A 27,134-nucleotide genomic window follows, 5' to 3' on the forward strand; every position below is an offset into this window, starting at 1 on the left:
CTCTGCTCCTATGAATCTTATGACCTAAAAGTTGCAGGACCATCCTGGCTGGGGCTTTGGATCTTGGAAGCAGGGCTTGGACTTGACCTTGTAAAGTTTGAATCCTTTCGGTAGGAAGGAAGATGCGCATCAATTTTAGTCTATCTCTGCTCCTATGAATCTTATGCGCTGAGAGGGCAGCAAGACAGACTTTGACCAATTGAATGTAATTCCCAGGGAAGCACCCAGGGAGATGGTGGCTTTTAGGTTGTCTATTAGTAGATGCCTGGTGGTGGCAGTCAGGAGCCAGTCGTCCAGATAGGGAAACACTTGGAATCCAAGACTCCTCAGGTGAGCAGTCACTACTGCCAAACACTTGGTGAACACCCTGGGGGCTGTGGTGAGACCAAAGGGCAGTGCACAAAATTGGAAATGACTGTCTCCCAGGCTGAAGCGCAGATACCTCCTGGACGCCGGATGTATCGGTATGTGATAATAGGCGTCCTTGAGATCTATGGAGCACATCCAAACATCCTTCTCCAACAATGGGAGAATGTTTTGTAAAGTGACCATTCGGAATTTGGACTTCATGACGGACTGGTTTAGTTTGCTGAGATCCAATATTGGTCTCAGGTCCCCTGTCTTTTTTGGCACTAAAAAGAACCTTGAGTAATTTCCGGATCCGATCTGGTCTGTGGGGACCGGTTGGATGACTCCTTTTTCTAGCAGCTTTGAAGCTTCTGCGGCTGCAATTTCCCTTTGACTGGGTGGTGGGTCCGGGATTTTTTTGGACGGTGGGTGCGAATGTGTGAAGGGAATGGTGTAACCTCCGGCAATAATCCGAAGCACCCATCTGTCCTGAGTGATAGACTCCCAGGCTTTTAGGTGCTTGGCAAAACGGCACCCGACTGGCTCCGGAGCAGCACAGCCGGGCAATCCCTCATGAAGTGTGGGAGGCTGAAGAGCCACAAAAGGACTCGCGGTCTCCAGAATTGCGGGGCCCTCTGCCGCCTCTGGGACGGCGTCTCCCAGAAAAATTTCCCCGTCCTCTGCCTCTGGAAGGGAATCTTCCTGCTGTTGAGGAAAAACTTCTGTGATTTGGAACCACATCTTCCCTCCTCTTTTAGCCTTGGGATAAGGCCGAAGGGAGTGGAATAACGTGCACCTACGGCAGATAAAGTTTTTCCCTCTTGCTCACAGCGGTAAGAGTGTCTTTACCTTAGGTCCAAACAAAGAGGACCCATCAAAGGGAGCGTCGGCGAAGGAAGACTTGAAGGCCTCCACGAAATGACACAAACGGAGCCAGGCTTGTCTCCGTGAGAGCTACGCCTGTGCCTGCCGCTCTGCCCGCCTTCGGCCGCATATGAAATGAGCCTCATGGACGAGTTAGAAATCGAGGTAAGGATAGCCAACTGAGAGCTAACCGACTGGGCTAGCTGCTCAGGTAGGTTACCTGAGAGGGAATCTGACAGCTCCTTCACCAGACCCCTCTGTAGCCTGGTAAAATGTGCCAAATAATTCAGGGACCTTAGAGTAAAGGCCGCTGAAGTCAGGGTGCTTCCGCATCGGTCCATGCTCCTAGACTCCTTATTAGGAGGATGGACGGACGTTGAAGCCTCTGCCACGTCCTGTTGTGTAGCAGATGCCACCACCATGGCATCTACAGCCACGTCTTTCGTCAAGAACTCCTTCTCGGGTGGGGCAGACAAAAATTTGTTAGGGCGAGAAGGCACTGGTTCCATAGTATCTGGATGTTCCCACGCCCTCCGACAAACCAAATCCAGGAGCTCGTCAAGGCGGAGACACCCAGGAGGCGGAGGGCTGAGCCCCAAAGGCCTTGAGAAGCACTGACTCATCAGCAGAGGGGTTTGGATATCCAGCCACCTCGTTAAGGATCTCTAAAATGTCTGCGAATGAGACATCATCCGAGGACGACTTTGGGGACCCTCAGCATCATCAAGATCAGTGTCCGATGTAAGCGACTCGGGCGAGTCCACGTGCTTCCTCTTGCACGATCTCTTCCTTGGGAGCTCCTCCAAAGACAACTCAAGAACCCTCAGGAGGAGGGGAACCCCAGTGGGGTAACCTCAGGCCCGGGCTCCGCTGCCTAGGGACAGGGGAACTGCCAAAGACCCAGTCTCCATGCCCAGGGAAGGTGCCGGTAAAGCCGTAGAGATGGCCGAAGAAGACTTGGCCAAGGCACTCCTCATAGCTCTGAAAGCCGGACCCCCAGAATCCTGGGAGTGTCCGGTCCCCGGAGCCATGATAGCAGACGGAAGTCCCGCAGCCGAAGCACCGAGGGAGGCTCAGAACCGACAATATTGGTCCCGAAACGTCACCCCCGGGTCCGGCCGAAGAAGTCAGTGTGCCAAACTCGGACCCGAAGGCCGGGGTTGGAGTAAGGGTCGGAGCCGACCCTAGGATCTCCACCGGCTCCAACAGCACCTGCTCCGGAGCCGGGCGGTCGGAGGAGGAATGGCAATGGAATGGGCTATCGGCCGAAGCCAATTGGGTTGGAGCCAAACAAATTTTGAAAGACTGGGGACTGGAACAGTCTTTGGAGCACCCTGTCTATGTCCGAATCTGACATCCTCGAAGACCTAGAGGAGACCGAACGGGTTCGAGTTGGCCTCTCCAACGGCCCCAAGGGGCTAGGGGACCGGCTCCGAGGCGACTCGATAACTATCGGCGCCGAAGGAATGCACAAACCAGTTTCCATCGGTGCCGAGGAGGACTTAGGCGCCGAGGAGGAAGTGTCTGAGCAGACAACCTTCATCGGCTCCGAGATCAGTGGAGCCGATGAAGGTGACCCGCCTCTCGATGCCCCAGCCATCGGCTCCGAAGCCAGAGGAGTCGAGACTGGAGGCATCGAGGCAGACCGTTCCGCCCTCGGCTCCGAAGTCCTTGGAGCCGAAGGAGAAGCCTGCCTATGTCTTTTGACGGTCGGGTCCGACGGACTGGTCGGAGCAGACGCCCTTTTCTTTTTAGCAGGACAAGGAGAGGATGCTAAAGCCTCTTCAAAAGAGGGTTTTATAAGGCCTTTCAATATAAGTTTATTTTTCCTCTCTTGGAGGACCCTCGAGGAAAAAGCGTGACACACGCTGCAGGACTCCTGCAAATGCTTGGTGCCCAAACAATATACACAGAGAGAGTGGTCATCCGTGATAGACATTTTAAAACTACATTTAGTGCACTTCTTAAAGCCCGAAGGCCTAGGAGCCTGAGACATTATAAGTAGAACTCAGTAACTCTCTCACAGACAAAACTCTTTTGAAATAGACTGACACTACAAAGATTAACTTGCCGTTAAGAATGACAGCCTGCAAAATTAAAGTCAACTGAAGGCATACAACAATGAATATATCGAAGGGAATCCAAGAACCCCTAAAGGTTCAAAAGGGATTGACTGACAGGGAAGGCCCTACAGATCAAAGGGGCCTGTAGCCAGAACAAACACCAATCACACACAAATTTTCCACAAAAAATTTTCAAAACACACACAAAAGCACAGAGTAGCTGTTAAAACAGCTTTTTGTTAAAGAAATAGCAATTTTCTGACAGAAAAAGTTAGTGAAAAGACACTACTTAGCTCAGCCAGCTCGAGACCACGTCTTTGCTAGTTAGCGGCAAACGAGATCTGGGGGACTGGTAGTGGTGCATCCTGGGATATAGTAAGCTCAGCCAATAAGAGACTTCGCTCTTTGGCATAAGCGTGCCGAGTCGGAGCCGAGGGATCGGCTCCGAACCCATCAGTCAGAATGTAGGCGAGATAGGATCACATAACATCAATATTCAGCACCCATTGGACTTGGGTGATTATGTGCCAATTTTTTGAGAAAAGTGCTAGCTTTCCCCCTAGGGGAACTGCCAAAAGGTAAGTGCTTGGCATTTGTAGAGGGAAGTCATTGGGACTGTTTCCTATAAGGTTGTGATTTGTCTTCCCCTCCTTTGGGGGCTGAAGCACCCCATTGTTTAGGTCTGTAGGAGCCTTGGGGCTGAGATCTGCCTCTTGGGTGTCTGTATCTGCCTCTTTGTGGCCTGACACTGGAAAGGACCAATTTTTTGAAGGCCAGTTTCTGCTAAATCTAGGTGGTTGAACCTGTAAGAAATCTTTCACTGTCTGCATTGATTTTGCTTTATCCTCCATTTTCTTCAACACTTCCTCTGCCTTAACACCAGAAGTATCATGCTGTAGTGGAGCATCCAGTAATTTTACTTTAACATGGTCAGGTAAACTTTGTTCTTTCAACCAATCATGCCTTCGAATAACAGAGCCTGTAACTGCGGCTCTACAAGAAGTCTCTAATGAATCAAAACCATATTGCAGAGTATGCCTTCCCACTTGTTCAATTGCATGCAATAAATCCTGCATTTCTTTGTCAGGACTTTCAAAATTTGAAACCATTTTCTGTTTTAACAATGACATGAGATACTGTTTATATTTAAGCATGTGAAACTGGCAATTTAAAGCCCTTACAGCTAAAGTAGCAGAAGTGTAAACTTTTCCCCCATCTGTCCAGAGCTCTGGAATCCCTATCAGAGGGGACAGGATTTTTGCAGTGGAAGCCTTAACCCCTTTAGGACCCTGAGAAATTGTTTCTGGGTCTACAGCGGGGTTTTTGTAAAGAAATGTATGAGAGTCAGGGATCCTGTAGTACCTGTCTGGCTTGACTGGTGCAGGGGGTAAAGAATCAGGAGACAGACTGGATTCAGAAAAAACATCAACAAAATCAAGCACAGTGGGGATAGCCAGGGGCCTGTGCGGAGGCAATAAATGGAAGTCTCTGAGCCTTTTCTTGGATTCTGAATAATCCTGGCTCTCCCAATGGAAATTCTCCCTCAATGTGCAGGGTTTCCCCAAAAGAATAATCCTCAGGCGGAGAGGTTGAAGGTATAGACTCTTCTGCATCACAGTCCTCATAGGGAGGGAGAGAGTATCCCTGATCAGAAGAGGAATCAGAGGAAATGGAAACCTGGTCAGAGGAATCACAGTCAGTGTCTTGCCTAGGCCTTTTGTCAGGAGGGGGATGGGCATCCCTGATTAAAGTAGTTAGGTCTTCGGCCATTTTTAGCATCTGTTTCTTTGGCATGGATGACTATTCAGGAGAATGCTGTACTTGTTTCCTTGTCTTTAATGGTGCTTTTGACTTTGCCTTGGCTGCTGAAGTGGGCTTAATTGTAAGCTGTGAAAGTCTGAAAACACCCTCAGAAGCCGATGCCTGCTCAGCGGCTCCGGACCCATCTGAGGGAATAGTTTCCGTAAGCCCAATACCTTGAGTTTCCACAGGCCTAGGTGTCTCCACGTGGCTGTCGGTTACGGCCTGTGGCTCTGAGGTAGCAGGTGTCATGAGCTACGAAAGCGCCTCACTGAGAACCGGCGACTGGCCTAGAAGAGGCTTCATCGTTCGTTTTGGACCTCTGATGCCTGCCCTTGCGTTTTTTTTATAAATTCCGGTCGGTTGTTCCGACAGCATTATGTAATTAAACCTTCGGCCAAAGTAATGTAAAGCAAAATCGTACAGACGTTTAATAGCGTGTTTACTGAATCTGGCACAAAACCGACAACTGGTAACGTTGTGATCAGGGCCTAGGCAAGGAATACAGTAAGAGTGAAAGTCCTTATGAGGTATTTGCTTCCCACAAGAAATACAATTATTAACTTTTACTGACATTGGTCTGGAGCAAGAAAAATTTTCCCCAACGGGGTACTTAGCTTTATTGAAGACTTCGGTTCTGAAACTCAAATTTGAAAATCTCAGGAGTCGACCGGCACTTGCGAACTGCTTTTGCTTCAGGCACCGCACGGCAAGAAAGACTGAAGAAAATGGCGTCAGTTGCAACTTTTATACCTCTGGCGCACTGACGTCAGGGAAGAGGTGACAGCAACAGACGCCAAACCAAAACTTTGGAACTCGGGCCGACTGCGGGTCGCCTGCCAGCAGGATAACCCAAGTGTAATGACTGCAACAGTGAAACACGAACATCTGAAAATCCCAGGAAGCCACAGAGAAAAGTAAAAACTTCCTGCAGCTGGGGTGTATGGGAATGTGTAGACATTCATCTTTGATATCAAAAAGAGGCCTAGCTTATGGCAGAATAAGAGGAAACAAAGTTTGAAGAGTTTACATACAGAAGGTGGGTAACTTCAGAAAGGTGTTGAGAGGAGACAGATCCAAGACAGACCTCTAAAGACCATCATTTCTGGGCACAAGGAACATTCTGCAATAAAACTCTCCTCCTTTTTGGCCTTGAACTTCCTGAATGGTTCCTGGTCTCCAAAGGTCTAGAAGTGCCTCTAGAAAGGAGGGTAGTAGTTCCTTTAGTGGTTCAGGAGTGCCCCTGAAGGAAGCCAGAGAATCCCATACCAGACAGCACCCGTTTTGAATGATGGACAGAACCCAGGAGTCTTGAGTTATGCTTTACCAGACTGGCAGAGACGTTAAGAAAGTGGAATGTGAGTGCGGCAGTTAGGGCAGTCAGAGGGAACCAGGCTTTTGTCTGGAAGCGGCCACTTCTGAACCGGAGTTGCAGGTGCAGCCCTGGACTGCTGAGGCCTCCTACCATCTTTCCTTGGTTTAGATGGAGGAGGGTGGGAGTGCCTATCTACAAAAGCAGTTTTTGCTGGATAATTTTTCAGAAATTTAGGCCCTTGAAAGACAAAGATGCGTTTTAATTCCTGCAACTCTTTTTCCTTTTCCTGCAAAACTTTATAGCAGCTGGAGGATCAATCAACGCAGATTTGTCCAAAGGGGCATCCAAAAGCTGAGATTTAATATCCTCTGCTAATGGCTGGAGTCTTAACCAGGAGAATCTCCTTAAAACAAAGCCTGAAGCAGCTGCTCTGTAAGAGGCTTTCTGCAGCATCACAGCTGCATTTGATGGAGTGGTGGACTACCCGAGAGGAAGCTCCAAGCAAGTGTGCAGCCAAGGTCTTATTCTCAGGCAGGCAAATCTGAAATGACCTGGGAGAGTTGGGACAGAAGGTCTAGGGCAAATATAGTTGTCTGTGTTTGTTAATTAATGGCTCTAAATGCCGACGTTGCTGAAGTCTACACTTTCTTGCTTAGTCCAGGTTCCCACTGTCCTTATCTGAAGGAAGGAGAAAAGTTGAAGGCAGTAACCTGGATGGCTTGTCTGCAGCCACTGAAATCACCGGCAGATCTGCTGTGAAGGACATTTAAAAAGAACTTGCAGTTCTCAGGGACCTTGTAAAAATTGGTCAGGCTTCTTAGCAGCATGAGGCTGGGACCTTAGAAGCAGAGGTGAAGGCATTTAGGAAAGCAGGTAACAACAGATGAACTGAAAGACTTGGCGATTCCACCTGCAGAAGGTCGTAGAACCCCTTTTGCACATCAGAAACATGAGTGCTATCCCATTTGAAATGATCTCTCATTTTGACTAGGATCTCACCAAAAGAAAGAGTTCTTCCATGGGTGAGTCAGTTCCAATGGAGTCCTCTTCCAGGAAACCACGCTCTAGAGAGCAATGGGATCTGGGAGAAGAGGGCCAGAGATGCCTCTTCTGAGAAGGCCTCTTCACCTGATGAAACCTCTTCCTTGACTCTTTGTGGAAATGTTGTGCAGGGTGATGTAGGGATTGAAAGGCCAGAGGGGGGCTTAAGGGCCATAAGGGGCTTGAAAACACATTGGGTGATCTGTTCCCAGTCACTGTGAGGTTTCTTGGAGGGGACAATTTTTTTTTTTTTTTGCTTCTTCTTCTGATGCAAGTCTGCCCTATGTAAAGTAGGAGGGACGGATGTAGGCTTACATTCAATGATATCCGAGTGAATTTCCACCCACACCAGGATCTGAGGTACCCCTTTAGGGGCTTTGGTTATTACAAGCCTCAGTTCCCCATGTACAACCAGGACGGATGCCTCCTCAGCCTGACAGGAAGTGCCAGTGGTCAGATATAAAGCAGCTGCAACACTGGGCTCAGCCTGTGATCTGGAACCAGGAACTGGCTGCATCTCTGGGGCTCACATCCACCTCTGGAGAGACATCTGTATAATGTGCAGCAGCAGCTTCAGCCTCAGCATTTTGGCCTCCCGCTTAGCGACAGACTACCTCAGGCTCTAACGATCCCTCCATCTCTCTTTTAGCTAATAACTAAGTGCCAATTTTCCAAGTAAATGGAAAAGGAGGAAAGACCACTTCAAACGGTCTTGGTACAAAGCCCTGTCAAATGGCAAGGGTTTGTGGTTGTGGGTAGGCCCTAGGCAGAAAAGACACTGGAAATGGCTATCTTTATGTGGAATTTCTCTTCCACACTGGCATTTGTCTTATTTGGATGACATGAACCCTACCACTAAACAGTAGTAAAAGAAAAGATTTTCCCAACGAGGAACTTGCGTGAGAATTCTCAGGAGAAACAGCAAACAGCTTGGAGAGCAGACAGACGTTCAAAGGTGGTGTACTGACTGGTGACAGAGAAGTTCTAAGGTAGATGCATACTATATTACTTATGGTGAATGTATGCCAGCAGCCTACGTGCGGACATACCACGCATCCTATAGTAGTGAAAGACATTTGTATACTGGCCGACGTCAGGTTGCCTACTGCAGAGATCTCCCTCATGTTAAGAATACTGCAACAGATGGACATCACAGATTCCTCAGAAGGGGTCTGGGATGACCAACCACCTTTCAGCTTCAGGATCGCTAGAATATCTCCAAAGGAGATGTCCTCCACTAATGATCTGGGGATACCTCTCCCTCAAAATCAGTGTCTTCCATGAGAAACTCCATGGTGAAGTCTGTGTGGATTCTCACATATCCTCTTCCAAGGGACCTCTTCTGTGGGAGGTTCTGGAGAGGTGCTCTGGAAGAGAGGAAGTTAGTCTACTGAACTATCTGGAGATTCATTGGAACTGGCTGCACTTGTGGAATAGGTCTGACCAAGTCACAGCTCGGAAATTGTAAGAATAAAAGTGTAGGATCCAAAATATGAGAGGACAGTTCTCTCTGGAGAAAAAAAGTAGTTGTGTACACTTACCATAAATGTAGATGTTAAGGAGAGTATGCACTGTTGCAGTCATCACATTCGGGTTATCTGCTTGCAGTAGACCGCAGTCGGCCTAATTATTAAGGTCTGTCAGGTGCCCCCCTAATGGGAAACATTTAAAAATATATATCTATCTATATCTATATATATCTATAATATAATATAATATATATATATATATATATATATATATATATATATATATATATACATATATATATATATATTCAAGGTTATACCTCCAACAAAAAAGCAAATACACCAAAAAGCTTTTAAGCATAGTAAATGAGAATAGAGGTAATAGCCAAAAGAAGTCAGGGTTCTGGAGGGAGGGTAACAAGGACTGCAACAGTGAATACACTCGAACAACTACATTTATGGCAAGTGTACACAATTGTACTATGTTCTTCGTGTTTCACTGCTGCGGTCATCACATTTGGGTAGATTCCCAAAGCTAAGGATGGGAGGAGGAATTTAGATAGCAGTAGGACCAGCTATAAGGCCCTGCAAGACTGCAGTGGCAAAGCCAGCTCTGGATTTAAAGATTGGCAAATGGTAATGCTTGGTGAAAGTATGCACAGAACTCCAGGTAGCAGGTTCTAGGATGTCCCTGGTAGGGACACCTCTGAGAAAGGCTGTATATGTAGATGCAGCCCGGACTGAATGTGGTCTAACCCCTGTGGGATAGGTTTTCCATGGAGCTTATAGCAGAAATGAATGCAATGACGTATCCATTTAGAATCGATTTGCTTTGAAATAGCCTTCCCCTCCGCCCCTGCAGCAAATGCCACCAGCAGTTGTTCATATTTCCTTTGAGGTTTAGTCCTGTCCAAGTAAAATCTAAGTTGTCTGTGCACATCTAAGGAGTGCAGTATCCGTTCCCCTTCGTTCTGTGGATTAGAAAAGAAGGTTGGCAAATGAATGGACTGATTAAGAGCAACACTGGATACTACCTTGGGCATGAAGGAGGGATTGGTCCTGAGGGAAACCCTGTCCGCATGAAAGATGATGAAAGGCTCCACTGCCATAAGAGCCTGTAATTCAGATACCCTTCTTGTTGAAGTGATTGCTAAAAGGAAGGCAGTTTTCCACAAAAGGAATTTTAACTCTGCACTTGTAGCTGGCTCAAAAAAAGAGGTAGAGTGAGTTTTTTCCATACAAAGTTAAGGTCCCAGGCTAGAGCTGGGGCTCTCCTGGGTGTTCTTAATTTTTTGGCCACTCTGAGGAACTGCTTGGGCAGTGGATGTGAGAAGAGGGGTGGTTCTGTGTTGTAATGAGCTGAAATGGCTGAGGTATGAATTTTGATGGAGGAAAAAAAAAAGGCCAATCTGAAGCATCTCAGTTAAGTATTGAAGAATCTGAAGTAAATTGGGCGCCGCTGTGCCCATCCCTTGAGTTTGATTCCAGGCACAAAATCTTTTCTATTTTCCATCATTAGATTTTCTAGTACTAGGCCTCCTTGCCTCCAAAATGACATCCAACACTTGCTTACTGAGGGATGGTAATGGAGAAATTAGGTAATTAGACAGGCTGCCAGGTTCAGGGTTTGAAGCTGAGGGTGCAGAATCTGGCCCTCATGCTGTGACAGCAGGGTAAGGGTCTGAGGCAGATGCCATGGAGCCAGCAGTGACCCACTGCGCAAGAGATGGTACCAGTCTTGGCGTGGCTAGTCTGGTGCAATCAGTATCGTCCTTGGTTTGTCCTGTTTGATCTTTAGTAGTACTTTGGAGAGGAAAGGCAGAGGAAAAGCATAAACCGATAGATTTTTCCAGCTGAAGGACAGAGCATCCACTTTCCAAGCTTGTTTGTGGGAGTCAGTGTGCAGAATTTGTCCAATTGGTAGTTCGGGGGGGGGGGGGCAAACAGGTCTATATCTGGGCTCCCCCATTTGTTTGTCAACATGTTGAAAATTTTTGGTTCCAGTTTCCACTCGTGTGGGTCCATGAAATTTCTGCTTAGTTCGTCAGCCAGTGTATTTAGTTTTCCTGGCAGGAATTGAGACTGTAGATGCACTTGGCAGCTCAAGACTGTGTTCCACAGAGCCATGGCTAGTCTGCACAGGGGATATGAATGGGTACCCCCCTGCTTGGTTATGTACCACATAAGTGGTGTTGTCCATCTTTACCATTAATTGTCGTGTAAGAATGTGGTCTTTGAAGGCTGTCAGGGCATTCTGTACAGCTAACATTTCTATTTGACTGATATGCAGGTGCATTTGACTTGGGTTCCATTTGCCCTGAATGCACTTACCTGCCAGGTGACCCCCACCCTCCAATGCATTATCTGATGCATCTGCTAGGGTTTGGGCGGCAGGGGGTAGAGTGAAAGGTAGTCCCTTGTTTTGATGGCAGGCGTCTGCCCACCAAAGGAACTTTAACTGTAGGCAAGGTATGATAGGAATCATTGCTTCTAGATCCTGAGAATGTTGACACCATAGGCTTTTAGATACTATTGTAGTTTCCTCAAATGCAGTCTTGCTCATAGGTAAGTACTAGGCTATCGGTCCTAGGGCCCATACAAGCCTAGCCAAAAAATGTACCCTGGCTTTCGCCACCCAAGAAATTTATTTTCCTGTGCCCCTGTCGAGCAGAGCCACAGAAGTGATCCCCGGGGTGAATTTCCCATTTCCCATCCAATCATCAAGATTTTTCTTGAAGAGTGTTAATGAGGAGCTCTGTTTGACATAGATAGGTAGTCTGTTCCAGAGTATGGGAAGTCTCTGGGACAGGAATCTATCCCTCCAGCATGTTCAGTTTATTGCGGTGACAAGGTTTAGGTCCCTAGAGAGTAGCTCGGAGGGATTGGGATTTCTTTAAGTGGAGCATGTCCAACAGCTCTGGGTTTGACATAGCTTTGTATGTTAGGCAGAGATCGCCTTGTGCAGGCGATATGCGATGGAGTAAAGCTGTAGTTTTTTGAGACGGTCTGCATAGAGCATCTGTTTGAGGCCAGTAATCCTCTTTGTGAGGTATTTCTGTGGTATTTCCAGTTGTTGTAGATGTCTTGTGAGGTACATACTAAAAGGGGCATAGTACTCTATAATGGGTCTAATGAGTGATGAGTAGAGGGGAACAATGACCTCTTTTTTTCTGGATGAGAATCCTTTTGTGATGAGATGAGCCACGTAGAAGGATTTCCTGACCACTGTGGCGATGTGATCAAAGGAGAGACTACTGTCCACCTGTGTCCCAAGGTCTCATCACATTTTTGGCATTAAGTAGACTACCAGCTATGTGGTAGTTCATGCGTAAAGAGTTTTTACCGAAGGGGATGACAATACACTTTTTGGCATTGAGCTTCAGGCCATGGCTTTGACACCAGGTATCTGTCTCAGTGAGGCCCTTTTGTAGTTTTCATATGGAATTACTAGAATGCAAGCGGCCATGAACCCCAAGGCTTGCAGTATTTGCCTTGCAGATAGCAGGGTTTTTGTGGACATTAGTTTGAAGTAAGTTGTCAAATTAATTTGTTTCTCTGGCGTGAGGAAATCCATCTGGGAAGTTGTGTTCAAGCTTGTTCTCAGGAATATAATTTGTTGACAGGGTACAAGATGAGATTTCTTTTCGTTTATTGTGTACACCAGACAAGCTAGCACCTTTTGTACAAATGCCAGATGATACAAAAGCATGTCCTGGCTTTCAGCCTGAATTAGACAATCGTCCAGGTATGGGTATATTTGAATATTTCTTTGCCTGCAAAATACAATGACTAGAGCACTTTGTGAATACCCTAGGTGCAGAAGACAAGCCAAAAGGCAGTGCAGAGAACTGATGGTGCATGCAGCCCGCTTTGAAGCGTAGGTATCTTCTGCAAGATTCCCTGATTGGGATGTGCAGGTAGGCTTCCTTTAAATCCAGTGTTGCCAACCAGGCATCCTTGCCTAGCATAGGAAGCAACTGGTGAAGAGTTAGCATTTGAATTTTTGGATCAACAAGAAGGTGTTTAGGATAGAAAAGACCAGGATAGGACGCCATGAGTTGTCTTTTCTGGGTACCAGGAAAAGTCTTGAGTAGAAATCTTGTCCCTTTTCCGGTACAGTTTGAATAGCCCTTATACTTGAGAGTACTTGCTTTGAGCCTCTGCCCACTGATTTGGGGGAAGATCTGGCCAACCGTTTGGGGTTGGTAACGTGTGGAAGTGAAATCTGTATCCTTGGGAAACTATATTTAAAAAACATTTGTCCTGGGTAATGAGCTCCCAGTTTTTTGCCTGCAGAGCAATCTTTCCCCCTAAAGGAGCAGTCAGCTGAGAAGTGCTTGGAAGTTTTAAAGTTAAGCCATTGAGACAGCTAACCATGGGGGGGGGGGGGGGGGGTCTTACTACTCCCTGATTTGGAAATGGCAGCCCCCCACTGCGTTGTTCTGTGCGTACCCTGGGAATTAAGTATGGGTGTTCTGCTGGTTCTGGGTTTGGACTGAGTAGGCCATGAAGAAGCAGGAAAGGACTAATTCTTAGAAGGCCAATGCCTATTAAATCTTGGAGGCTGTACCTGTAGGAAATCTAACAGTTTGCATAGATTTAGCTTTTTCTTCCATCTTTTCAAGTACTTTTTTTGCTTTGTTGCCAAACAGGTGGTCCTGATTTAAGGGAGCATCCAGCAATTTAGCTTTAACATGATCTGGCAAGGATTGTTCCTTAAGCCAAGCATGCCTTCTAAGTACAGACCCAGTGACAGCAACCCTGCAAGATGCCTCTAGTGAGTCAAAACCACATTGCAAAGTATGTTTTCCAACTTGTTCAGTAGAATGCAGTAAATCCTGTAAATACTTATTTTCAGCACAGTCAGGAATCAACATAATTTTCTGTTTAAGCAATCCAATAATATGCTGCTGATACTTTACCATATGAAACTGGCAGTTTAAGGCCCTAATGGCCAAGGTTGCAGAAGTGTATACCTTCTTACCCCATCTATCCAGCGCCCTGGAATCTCTATCCGAGGGGGTAGGATTTTTGGCAGTAGTAGCTGTAATGCCCTTGGGTCAGTGTGAAATGGTCTCAACATCCGCAGTAGGATTTTTAAAAAAGGAACTTGTGAGAGTCAGGAACCCTGTAATATCCATCAGGTTTTCTGGGAGCAGGAGGTAAAGAATCAGGGGCCAAGCTAGATTCCGAAAAGTCATCATCAATAATGTCTAGTACAGGAGGGACAGCTGAAGGCCTGTGTTGGGGCAGGAGTAACAAATCCCTAAGCCTCTCTTTAGAAGAGTAATTCTGGCTTTCTCAGCGAAAATGCTCCATAAGAGTATGTAATGTTTCATTAAAAAAGAAATCCTCTGGGGGAGAAGCAGAGGGAAGAGAGTCCTCTGCATCAGAACCCTCATAGGTAGATAAGGGTAAATACTGGTCACCAGAGGAAACAGAATCCTGATCAGAAGTATAAGTAAATACAGTCCTAGGTCTCTTAGAGGGAGAAGGTTGGCTTCCCCTGATTAAAGTAATAAGGTATTCAGCCATTCTTAACATTTGTTTTTTAGGCATAGAAGTCTGACCACGTGGTCTGGGCATCAGTTTTCTAGGCATGGTTCGAGTTTTAGGCCTTGAAGAAGAAGACAGCATCTGTTTAATATGCAAGTCAGAAGGCTTGAGTACACCCTCAAAAACCGGTGTCTGCACAGCAGCTCTAGACCCATCCAAGGTAGAGACATCCGCAGGTTCCACAGTTGAAGCATCTCGCGGCATACCAGACTCCGAATGGGTCTCAGTAGAGGCCTGCGAATCTGAAGTAGCGGGTATCAGGGGCTGCGAAAGTGTCTCACTGAGTACCGGCAACTAGCTTATGAGAAGCGTCGTCGGCAGATTTGGACCTAGGCAGCCTGTCTCTGTCTTTATCTTTGCGTTTTTTCGGAATGTCAGCAGTCGGGTGGCTTTCCAAAGACATATCTGGATAATTGAACAGAGTACCAAAATATTTAGAAGCGTAAATATGCCAACGACGAATAGTTCATTGTTTAAAGAAGGCACAAAACTGACAGCAAGGTACATCGTAGTCAGGGCCTAGGCAAAAAATACAGTACGAATGAAAATCTTTAAGAGGTACTTGCTTTCCACAAGAAATACAATTACTGACTTTTATTGACATCGGTTTAGAGCAAGAAAGTTTCCCCAACGGGGTACTTAGCTTTAGTTGAAGACTTCGGTTCTGAAACTCGAAAACGAAAATTTCAGGAGTCAGCCGACCAGCACTTGCAAACTGCTTCTGCTTCGGGCATAGCATGGCAAAAAAGTCTGATGTAATGGTGTCGGCTATATGCTTTATACCCCTGACTACCTGACGTCACGGAAGATGAGACAGCAACCGATGCAGGACCCAAGACTTTGATAATCAGGCCAAATGAGGGCTACTGCATGCAGATAATCCAAATGTGATGACTGCAACAGTGAAGCATGAAGAACATAGCCCTTTCCATCACCTCAAAGGCTGAGGAAATGGAAGAAGCCCCTACCTGCTCTCTCAGGGCTGAAGTTTCCGAGAAAAACAGATCACTGACACCCTCTGATTAGAGCCTCAAGGGGAGGATCAGATCCAAACTGTCTAGGGCCAAAGCTCGGAGGGTAAGAGATGGAGCAGACAAAACTAGAGCGAAACCTACCCCATCAGATCCAACGCCAACACGTCAGCTCAGAGAACCATTCTGATCCAACGGGATCAGAGCAGAATCCATTAGGGAAATAGAGAATTGGAGGAAACTTTCCTCGGATCCAATGCTAAGCCTCACGGGGATCTCCGATCCTGGGTTTTGGAAATCGCTAGTCATATCAGACGAGGAGGAGATAAAACGGACCGAGTTTACACTCTCACATCCGGTAGGGGACAGAGCTGGTAGGACCCTCCTGTGGATCTAACCACTGCAACATTTTTCCATCATCCAATCCACATCCACTTTTGATAAGCTTCTGGAGGACCTAAAACATGCTGTGGAAGGGGGCCTGGAACGTCTCTTCGGAGTCTGAAACTGTGCAGGCAAAGATGGCGAAATAAGTTTTACCATATACTCAGGAGTAAGGCTCCTATTTGACATACTGGGCTTCAGATCAGAGGACTTTGGATCTACTGTGGATTACACTGATGGAGAGATGGCCACTGGAGCAGAAACATTCGGATCGGAGGATGTTTTCAAATCCCAGGGTAGGCTGAGGGACTTCAGATCTAAAGATTTCAGATCCATAATTTTTTTTACTTTTTCTCTAGACTCCGATGAAGACCACGGAGACTTTGGAGGAGACCTTTTATTGTGCTCTAAAGAAGCTGCTTTACTGGTTTTTGAAGGGGTTTGAGCCACAAAAAGTGAAATAGCAGGAAGTAAACCTTTCAATATTAGCTTGTTACACCTGTCAGCCAAAACTCTAGGACTGAAAGCACAGCAAATTGTACAGACGTATTTAAATGGTCGAGTACAAGGCTATAAAACACATGCCTTGTAAGCATCTGAGTTGGGATCTTATGCCAAAAAGAACTAGAAGTTATGTACTCACCATAACGTTCGATGTATGTAGTCCATCTCGCCTCACATTCTTACTCACGGGTTCGGGACTCGGCCAACTTATTTTTCTAACACGAAGTCTCTAATTGGCTGGGCTAACCTGGTATCCCATATCCCATGTTGCACTGCTCCATAGCCCCAAATCTAGTTTGCAGCAATCCACAGTCACACCTCATGCACAACCACAATTTAGTAAGATAGAACACTATCCAGGGTAGCAAAGAAAAAACAACCAATACCGAAGGGTACTGAAGACCAATGTCGCCTCCAAATCCTCCAAGAGGGGGGACAGGTGGGAGGGAACGTAAGAATGTGAGGCGAGATGGACCACATACATCTAACGTTATGGTGAGTACATAACTTCTAGATGTTATGTGGTCCAATCTCTCCTACATTCTTACTCATGGGACAGCGTCCCCAGCACCTCTTTCCTGGGAGGCTCAATGGAAGATGCTTCTAAGAACAGTGGAACCAAAGGAAGCCCGGCCCCTAGAAGCCACGTCTAATTTGTAATGAGTAATAAAGGTATGGGGAGAAGCCCACGTGGCCGCAGCACAAATTTCATCCAAGAGATAGCCTGGAATGATAAGCTACTGAAGCGGAAACAGCCCTGGAGTGAGCCTTGACGGGGAACGGTAAATTTCTGCCTACTGACGAATAGACATAGGAGATGCAATCAGAAATCCATCTGGAAATTGAAATCTTAGAAATAGGGGAATCTGTTCTATTTTCTGAAAAGGACACAAACAGTTGGTCAGACTTTCAAAGCTGTTTTGTCCTGTATAAGTAAAATTGAAGCTGCCTGTGTACGTCCAACTGATGAAATCTAAACTCTGCCTTGTTGGAAAATTGAGGGAAGAAAACTGGCAGCTCAATAGACTAATTGAGATTAACGGTAGAGGTTACTTTCGGAAGAAAGGACGGATTAGGTCTCAAGGAAACCCTGTCCTTATGAAAGATTAAATATGGGGATTTGATGGACAACGCTTGAATCTCCGACACCCGTCTGGCTGATGTGATGGCTATTAAGAATGCAGTCTTTCAAGACAAGAATTTTAATTCACAGGTGGCAGCTGGCTTGAAAGGTGATGAAGTCAGGGCTTGTAAGACAAAATTTAAATCCCATGGCATGATGGGTTCTGACACAGGAGCCGTAGTAACAAGGTGCCCCTCAAAAAGGCCTTACATAGTTTATGAGCCATGAGAAAAGGTTCGTAAGAGGCATGAAAATTAGAAATAGTGGCCAGCTGGACCTTAATGGTCACAGGAGCAGAACCCTGCTGAAAAAGTATGGATAAAAAATCCAAGACAGCAGGGATGGGGGCTGTGAAAGGAACCAGTACCAGGGCCTGAGCCCAAATTGAAAATCTTTTCCACTAGCTGGAATAAATCTTCCTGGTAGAAGATTTATGAGAAGATAAAATGTGTACTACCTCCAGTGAAAAACGATTAAGTCTGACTAAAGATGGAAGTGGAGTAGCCAGGCTATCAACCTGAGGGTCCGCAGGGAGGGATGGGACTGTCAGTCAGTAGGACTGGTGCTGGGTCCAGAATCCAAGGACTCTCCACTGCATACTGATGAAAGGAAAACCAGACTTGGCGAGGCCAGTGTGGGGCAATTAGAATCATCTTGCTTCCCGAGGAAATGGCTTTCTGAATCACTCTTGGTAGCAAAGGAAACGGAGGGAAAGCATAGAGCAGACCGGGAGGGCCAATCGTGGACTAGAGCGTCCCTGGGCGACTCCCCCTGTGGGGGGATCAGAGTGAAGTAGTTACTGCACTTGGCATTGTGGGGATTGGCAAAAAGATTGCAGCAAGGCTGACCCCACCTGTTGAAAATCTGTTCCGCAACCCGGAGGTTCAGGGACCACTCGTAAGGCATCAGAATAGATCTGCTTAGCCTGTCTGCCATCACACTGGCCTTCCCCGGAATGTGAGTTGCCACTAGGAACCGTTGGGAAGACACTGCCCACTGCCACACTCGCATGGCCTCTCTGCATAGGGGGTAAGATCTGGTTCCCCCTTGCTTGTTCAGGTACCACACCATGGACATGTCCGAGTGAATCACAATCGTTCCTAGGGGGAAGAGAGCTCTGCAGTGATTGCAACGCCAGTAACACCGCTCTCATCTTTAGAACACTGATGTGCAGATGTACCTCGTGATCTTCCCACTTGCCTTGGACCGTCCTGCCAAGATAATGCCCCCCACCCCATCTGGGAGGCATCCGTGGTCACTGTGGCAACAGGTGGCATAGGAATAAACGGATTCCCTTTGTTCAAGTTGGCGGAGCGTAGCCACCAACAGAGGTCCTGTTTGCACCGATCGGTGAGTAGGATCAAATGGGACAGGGGAAGTTTTGGAAAGGACCATTGGGCAGAGGAGCCATTGCAGAAGCCTCATGTGTAATCTGGCTAGAGGCACTAACATAATGGTGGCTGCCATGGATCCCAGGAGCTGTAGAACCCATCTGGCCTGAACCTTCTTGAGGGGTAACAACGTGCGAACCTGACCCTGCAACATTCCTATCCTTTCTTGGGGCAGGAACGCCCACATATGAACGGTGTCTAGCTCTGCGCCTATAAATGTGACACGCTGTGAGGGCAGCAAGGCAGACTTTCCCCAGTTCAAGGTAATTCCTAGTTGATGACAAAAGGCAATGGTCATTTCCCTGGCCTGAATGAGAAGATGGCTGGTGGGGGCGGTGAGGAGCCAGTCGTCCAGGTATGGAAACACTTGGAATCCTTGACGTCTCAGGTGAGCTGTCACCACTGCCAAACACTTGAACACCCTGGGGGCTGTGGTGAGACCAAAGGGCAGGGCACGAAACTGGAAATGACTGGCTCCCAGCCAGAAGCGTAAGTGACTCCTGGATGCCCTGTCCATTTTGATATGGTAGTAAGCATCCTTGAGGTCAATGGAGCACATCCATACTTCTTTTCCCAATAACGGAAAAATAGACCATTCGGAACTTGGACTTTAGAACGTAGCGATTCAGTCGGCTGAGATCCAAGATGGGTCTCAGGTCCCCTGTTTTTATCGGCAACGAAGAGAGTCTTGAGTAAGTCCCTAATCCGATCTGGTCTGAGGGGACAGGTTGGATGACGCCTTTTTCCAGCAACTTTGAAATTTCTGGTGTTGCGTGATCCCTTTGACTGGGTGGAACGTCTGGGATTCTCTTGGCTGGAGGGGGTCTGATAAAAAGGGGATGGAATAACCTCTGGTAACTATTCGAAGCACCCATCGATCCTGAGTGATACTTGCCCAGGCTTCCGGGTACAACGAAATGTGGCCCCCGACTGGCTCCGGAATAGCACAGTCGGGCAATACATCAGGGACGATGATAGGAAGGCCCGCGAAAAGAATCACGGTCTCCCGAATTGCGAGGGCCTCCTCGGCCCCTGAGGCGGCGTCTCCCAGAATAGCCTCCCCCTCCTCTGCCTCTGGAGGGGGACTCACCTTGAGCGACAGGGAAAGTCTTGTGACTTTTTGAACCACATTTTTCCTCCCCTCTGAGCCTTGGGGAAAGGCCTAGATGGAAGGGAAAAACGGACCCCTACGGCAGACAGGGTCCTTCCCTCTTGCTCGCATCTGGTGAGGGTGTCTCACTTTGGTCCCACAGAGTGAGGACCCATCAAAGGGGGCCGTCAGTGAAGGAAGACTTGAAGGCCTCCGCGAAATGACACAGGCGCAGCCAGGTTTGCCTCCTGAGGGCTACACCTGAGCTAGCTGCCCTACTCGCCCCTTCGGCTGCATAAGATATGAGCCTCATGGACGAGTTGACAATCGAGCCAAGAGTAGACAACCGGGCATTAACCTTCTGCGTTAACGCCTCAGGTACATTACCAGTTAGAGCATCTCCTAACTCTTTAAGGAGATCTCTCTGGAGCCGAGTAAAATGACAAAGATAATTCAGAGACCGAAGGGTGAAGGTCGCTGAAGAAAGGGTACGCTTCCCATACCGATCCATACTCCTGGACTCCTTGTTAGGAGGCTGGACGGAGGAAGAAGACTCTGCTACTTCCTGCTGAGTGGCCGCCGCCACCATCATGGCATCCACAGAAATCCCTTTGGACAGGAGCTCTTTCCCAGGGGGACCTGAAAGAAATTTATTAGGGCATCTGGGTACAGGTTCCACCAAGTCAGGAGTCTCCCACACCCTTTGACAGATTAGCTCATCGAAGGGTGGAGACACCCAGGAGGCGGAGGGTTGAGCCCCGAAGGCCTTGAGGAATACAGACTCCTCCTCAGAGGGGGGTTGTGGATGGCCAGCTGCCTCTCTGCCTCAAAATCTACGGCCAGCTGCCTCTCTGCCTCAAAATCTCCAGGATGTTGGAGAAAGACGTCATCTGAGCCCCAAAGGCCTTGAGGAATACAGACTCCTCCTCAGAGGGGGGTTGTGGACGGCCAGCTGCCTCTCTGCCTCAAAATCTCCAGGATGTTGGAGAAAGACGTCATCTGAGAATGACTTGGGGGACCCCTCTGACTCCTCGAGGTCTGTATCAGAAGTGAGAGACTCGTCCTGGGAGTCTATGTGCTTCCTCTTGCACAACTTCTTTCTTGGGGGCTCCTCAGGCACAGACTCCGAGGGGCCCTCAGAAAGTTGGAGACCGCTCATGGGGGTATCCCCAGACCTTGGGGCTCCCCCGTCAACCAACAGGGGGACATCAGAGGCTCTCGCCGGTGTGGAAGGGGATGGAATGACCGATCCGGGTGATGTCACTGAAGATCTGGCCAGTGCGCTCCTCATGGCCTCGAAGGCGGGTCCCCCCAAATACGAGGACCAACCAACCTCCGAGGCCACGACCGGAGCCCGAGTTCCCCGAGCCGAAGCGTCGAGAGGGAGGCTCGGAACAGACACAAGTCCCGAAGTATCCCCCTCGGGCCCAACAGAGGAAACCAGAGTTCTGAAGCCAGAGGACGGAGCCAACATGGTTGGAGCCGACATCGGCACCGATAAACCCTTAAGAGGTATCGGAGCCGGCAGAACATCACCCGGAGCAGAACACTCTGGCTCCGAAGACCAGGAGGTGCTCGGAGGAGGAACCATCGTTACACTCATCGGGACTGGCTCTGGAGCAGACTGGGTCGGAGCCGAAAATAATTTTGCCAACACAGGCGATTGCAGAAGCCTCTGGACCACCCTATCCACATCCAAATCAGAGAGTCTGAAAGATTTGGAGGAGAGAGAAGGTGACTGTGATCTCCTATCTGGAGATCCATGTCTAACACTAGGAGACCGGCTCGGAATGGGCTCTAACAGAATTGGAGCCGAGGCTGATTCAAGAACTACAGCTACCTCCTGCGGCCCCGAGGACAAAGGAGCAGAGGAGGTAGAATCCAATTTGGTAGTCTTCTCCGGTGGCTCCGATGAAACAGATGGAGCCGGAGATATCTTCTTAGCCTTAGAAGTCCTGGCTTTAGTTTGGGAACCAGAGGAAGAGTCCAAGGACTCCTCAAAGGAAGGCTTTAGAAGACCCTTCAGTATAAGTTTATTTTTTCTTTCCTGTAGCACCCTCGGACTGAAGGCGTGACAAAAGCTACAGGACTCTTGTAAATGTATGGCCCCTAGGCAGTATACACAAACGGAATGTCCATCTGTTATGGACATCTTGTAGCTGCATTTAGAACATTTCTTAAACCCAGAGGGTTTATGTTCCTTTTGATCCTTTGACATATCAATGACCACTGCACACAAAACAAGCAAGCAACAGGACCCTAGTCCAAAAACGGTTAAGGCGGGAAACTACCGCTAACTACTGACAAGAATCTCTAACAGAGGGATACCAACAAAAATCACTAACACCACAACGCACGCTAAACAAGAGCAAATAGCTATTAAAATAGCTTTTGTGATGATAAACCACAATATTCAGTGAGAAAAAAAAGTTTTAAAGCTACTTAGCCACAGCCAAGAGAGACCACGTCCTAGCTACACGAGCGGCAAACGAGATCTGGGGCTATGGAGCAGTGCAACATGGGATACCAGGTTAGCCCAGCCAATTAGAGACTTCGTGCTAGAAAAATAAGTTGGCAGAGTCGGAGCCAATGTTCGGCTCCGAACCCATGAGTAAGAATGTAGGCGAGATTGGACCACATAACATGTGCATTTTTTAAAATCCGTAGGTTTTTCAAACATAACACGGAACTAGTACCTAAACTATAAAGTATATAATAATTAAGTTTTTATATATATATATATATATATTTGTATAAAATATTGAGAAGAAAGTTCAAAATTAGCAACTATGATAAGAATTATCTTATTTAAGGATTATGCAAACTACCAACAATGGTACGAAAGACTACTAAAATATTAGTAAAAAACCACCAAGATATTCCTGATGTCAGCAACAGCTAAGAGGGAGGTATTAAGGAAAATGTTTTAAGGTTTATAAAAGTCTTTAAAGAAAAATAACATCAAGACAGACTTCTTATGAATGCTACCAGTGTCTAACCATGGAGCCGGCAAACACGATCTGAGGCAAAAGGGACAAAGTAAAGAATTATGGGTTTAGGGTGAAGCTCAAGAGTTAGCTCCAAAGTCTGAAGTGTATGGCCAAGTCAGATCCAAGGATCAGATCCATAATCCATGAGTGAATGAGGAAGAATGAAAAGGACAACATCAGATGTACAGTTGTCTCTAAACAGTACATTAAAACCTGAACAACTTTTTTAACCAAGAAAAGCACATTTAAATCATTTTTAAATGTGTAAGGTTTTCCCCAAAAGGGAACTTGTATATGCAGCAATGAAACAGCACAAGCCAACAGATCCAGATCCTCGAAAGCCTGCAAGAGAGTTGTCTCCTCTGTGGCAAAAAAGCTCTGAAGGGCTTGGCACTCAAGCCCGTCTTTTTAGGCAGCCCGGCGCAAGGCTGAGCACATGGATGAATCCCTGAACTTTGGAGGCTATAACACATATATTGCCAAGGCTTCTGTAGCAGTGATCAGCATAAGCATCATGTTTTTACCGTTACAAAATAAGGTTCTGATAAAACAACTGCCTAGTATCATTCTTAACCAAATGTTCTAAAATTGTTTTACAATTTCACTTTACACTCACCATCTAACCAGTAGTAACTTACCTTACCCATTATCTTCCTCCCATTCATGGCAGCAAGAGCTGCAGCTGCATGTCTATGTTCATAAAACTCCACAAAGCAGTACGGATCATTACCAGCCATCTGGAAAAAATAAATCAGTCCTGTGAATGCAGTAGCAATGAATCACAGGAAACTAGCCATCATACCAATTAATTGCAAATGAATACAATAGGGTTTGAAACATGCACGAAAGCTAGGACATAAGAAATTTTAGCGCCAACGAAATCAGCATAAACTCAAAACGTACTGCAGCCCTGCCAGCACGGTCAATAAAATAACCACTCTAACAGCAAAATTTAGTTCTAGAAAGTACAGCTGTGTACACTTACCATGACTGAAGATGTTAGAGTGTATTCACTGTTGCACTCCTGACTTGTGGGATTTCCTGCTTTGGAAACCCTTGGCCGTCCCAACTACCAAAATAAATGCCCCCCCCCCCCCCATGACCAAAGGGCGCACTTGACTGATGTCAATACAGTGAGGTATAACTGGAGTCCGCCTACGTCATTACCTCAGTTGCTTTCTTGCCCCTTGTACTACAGAGCCATACCCAACAGCAGCAACAGGTCAAGGCCATATGGATAGGGCAAGGATCCCTAGGGAGTTAGTGTTAAGTACAGATCCCTGGTACATGTGAAAATAAAAAACAGCTATGGCTATAGAGGAAGGAAGGAGGGAAAGAGGACTGCAACAATGGACACACTCTTACATCTACATTTATGGTAACTGTACACAACTGTACTACATTCCTGTTTCAATGTTGCAGTCCCAACCTGTGGGAAGACTCCCAAAGCTTAAAAGTGGGAAGATGAAGTAGGATGAGAAAGGGAGGTTTTGAAGGGAAATCGAGGCAAAAACTGAAATGGAGTCAAAGACAGATAGGAGGTAGTGTCTGGGGTAAAAGGGTACAGAAGATCAGATGGCAAGCTCCACTCTCTCTTGGTAGATACTCCCTTCACAGAGGTAGTAGAGCACCCGGCTGCCTAATGGAATGGGCCCTTGCAGACACAGGAGAGATCCTTCCCTGATGGATTTAGAAAGATGGTGCCAGGTTAAAAAAAAACAGATCCCTTTGGGAATGGCCTGCATGGAATGGACAGAATCTTGTCCACTGAGGGTAGCACTGGTAATATTCCACTGGCCAGAAAATTCTGAAGCACATTATAGTGGCTGTGTAGTAAGGTAGCTGCCTATGGGTCTGGAGAGAAGAGTAGTAGGTGTCTGGTTACAAAAAGGGAGGTATCAGTCACCAGCTTGGGTTTGATGACAGGATAAAGCCTGAGAGCCTGGAGTCTCAGATTCCCTAACTGGAGGGAGAGGTAATAAGCAAGCAGGGCTCCATCTTGAAAAATCAAATCTTTTCTTGGACAAGGTTTAGGTAGCAAGATGGTACTTGGGGGGCTAGGAGTGTCCCTACCAGAGGGTGGTCGAAGGTAGGTGTCCATGAAAGTAGGCTGAAATAGCTGAAACCTGAACCTTACAGGATGAAGTAGAAAGGCCTAGAGAAATCAGATTTGACAGTAGGACCAAACCAGAAAACAGGGATCCTGGTCCTGCTGGGGTTCTGACAGAACTGTGCACTGCAGTACAAAAACCGCCTTACTATGTTGCCGAGGCTTTTCTGGAGCTAAGCTACCTGGCGTTTCCCCATTTTCCCTAAAATGCCCTGTATAAGCTAATGCAAGGGGGGGTGTTAACAGGATCATACTTGGATCCAGAGTTCTGTTTCCGAACTCAGTGCACTACAACCTGACGCCACAGAGACAGTTGTGCCCCCCCATTCCTTCTAACAGAGTAACCTTCCAGCTAACCGAGTAAGAAGGTATGCTCCAAGCTTATAGGGAGAGGGTTAGCAGGAAGGCTAAAAAGTAAGTACCAAAGTAGAATTGATCAAACTGGTGCTATAAGGAAGTCCAGCTGTTCTGTGACTACTGAGTATTCTTGCTGAAAAAGGGCAATGTAATGAAAGCCTAACTGAAAAGGACAGTCCATGAGCATAAGGAGTAATCTGCAATTTCCCTCGTGGTGAAGAGTTCCGTCTGTGGGGTCCCCAACCCTCTGCTAAAAATCCTCCAATGAAACTGAAACGTCAGGGAGCCTACAGACTTTTGATTTGTCTGCTTGTTGGTAGAGCACCCCCTGGATGAACTGAGCACACACGTGCCATCCTATTTGATTAGCTGGGGGCATTGTAAAACTATCTCCACAGTTAGATGGTTAGGGTAGGGATGTTTTTCCCCCCTAGATTTTTGTACCATATGTGACGGTCATCTTCTTTGACCACAAATGGCACCCTTGGGTTTGACTTCATGCCCTAGGTGCTAGAGAAGGCCTTTGAACTGATCAAATCTCCTACTGTCCAAGTGCTTACTCACTTTGTTTACGTCCGTAACAGTTGTAAGAAAGTAACTGAAGTGGTCCCTGGAGGATTAGTATTCGAGACTGCTGTTAACAGTGGAGGGCCTCAGACTAGAATTAAGACCTAGGTATACCACACACAAATGCCATTAGGTCAGATATAAGCCTATTCTGACTGAAGGAAGTTGTGGATGTTGACCCCCCCCCCCCAACCTTGTGACAAGTCCCACATAGGTCTCCTCTTGTGCATCCCAGCTTGAGGAGCAGGGGGATGGAACAGGTTAAACAGGCAAAGCCAGCCAATGGTGAGGAGAAATTCCTGTCTGTAAGAAGATTCAATTTGTAAAAGATGAGGTTATGTCTCCCTGAGTCTATTACACAATGCGTGCTCTACTTTGGCTTTTAATGTACAAACTGCCTCATTCTAGGGTCACTTGTTCTCCACTTATCCAGGAATTATGATCTTCTCATGAACACCTTGCATCCAATAAACTTCTGCCAATCAAGCTGCAAGGATTTGTGTCAGACACCCAGACGATTTGTAATGTAATGAACACTACTGTTCAGGGGGCCGCCTTGCCTGGAGACAAGATTAGAGTCCAAAGGGATCCCACCCTAGAATTGGATTTTCTTTTGAGAGTGAGCTTTAGATTCTGGATTCACAGCTGATTAGTAGGCCAGCTTTCCTAACAGGCCGATCTAAGCTTCCCCAATTCTGTTTCCCAAGGTGAGAAATGGACTTTGTACCCTGTGCCTGTGAATCAAAACCTTAACCATTTTACCAAGTCACAATCTTTGTGGAGTGCTGTGAAGCAACTAAAGTTTAAACCCTGCACCTTGCTAGTGGGCAAGTGCTATGTCACTACCAGTGAGGGGTTGCATGGGAGTAGTCAAAAACAGCAAGGTGCAAATAATCAAAATTTGGAGCTTGCTAGGGGGCCAGTAATCAACAACTATATCCCTACTGAGAACCAGCAAGAAGTGCGCTTTGAGCACTGGGGTCCCTAAGAAAACCTCAGGCCAGGACATAAGTTAAGAGAGGTGAAGGTTGAAAACCCCTGCAAAGGAAAGAGAAGTCTCATCACTGAAAGGAGAAAGGACTAGACTTTTTGAAAAGTGACTCTCTTCTGGGGGAGGGGGTTAGGAAAGGGAGGGGTACATACCATGAAACGATCACCACTGCTTCCTCCCAGGGACCTAAGTAGAGGAAG

The 27,134-nt window shown here is 47.0% G+C and overlaps 1 protein-coding gene across 1 annotated transcript in view; it reads right to left on the reverse strand.

Annotated features, from left to right (window-relative positions):
* The window catches only part of TIA1 (TIA1 cytotoxic granule associated RNA binding protein), a 1,460,724-nt gene that overhangs the window by 1,010,447 nt on the left and 423,143 nt on the right, over positions 1 to 27,134 (reverse strand). The window contains exon 3 of the mRNA XM_044083128.1: positions 23,548 to 23,646. Coding sequence (XP_043939063.1) covers positions 23,548 to 23,646 — 99 coding nt within the window. The remainder of the gene's footprint in view (positions 1 to 23,547; positions 23,647 to 27,134) is intronic.

Source organism: Protopterus annectens, chromosome 9.part0 (genome assembly GCF_019279795.1).
Source record: "Protopterus annectens isolate FY-2018-M chromosome 9.part0, PAN1.0, whole genome shotgun sequence".
Taxonomy (NCBI): domain Eukaryota; kingdom Metazoa; phylum Chordata; order Ceratodontiformes; family Protopteridae; genus Protopterus; species Protopterus annectens.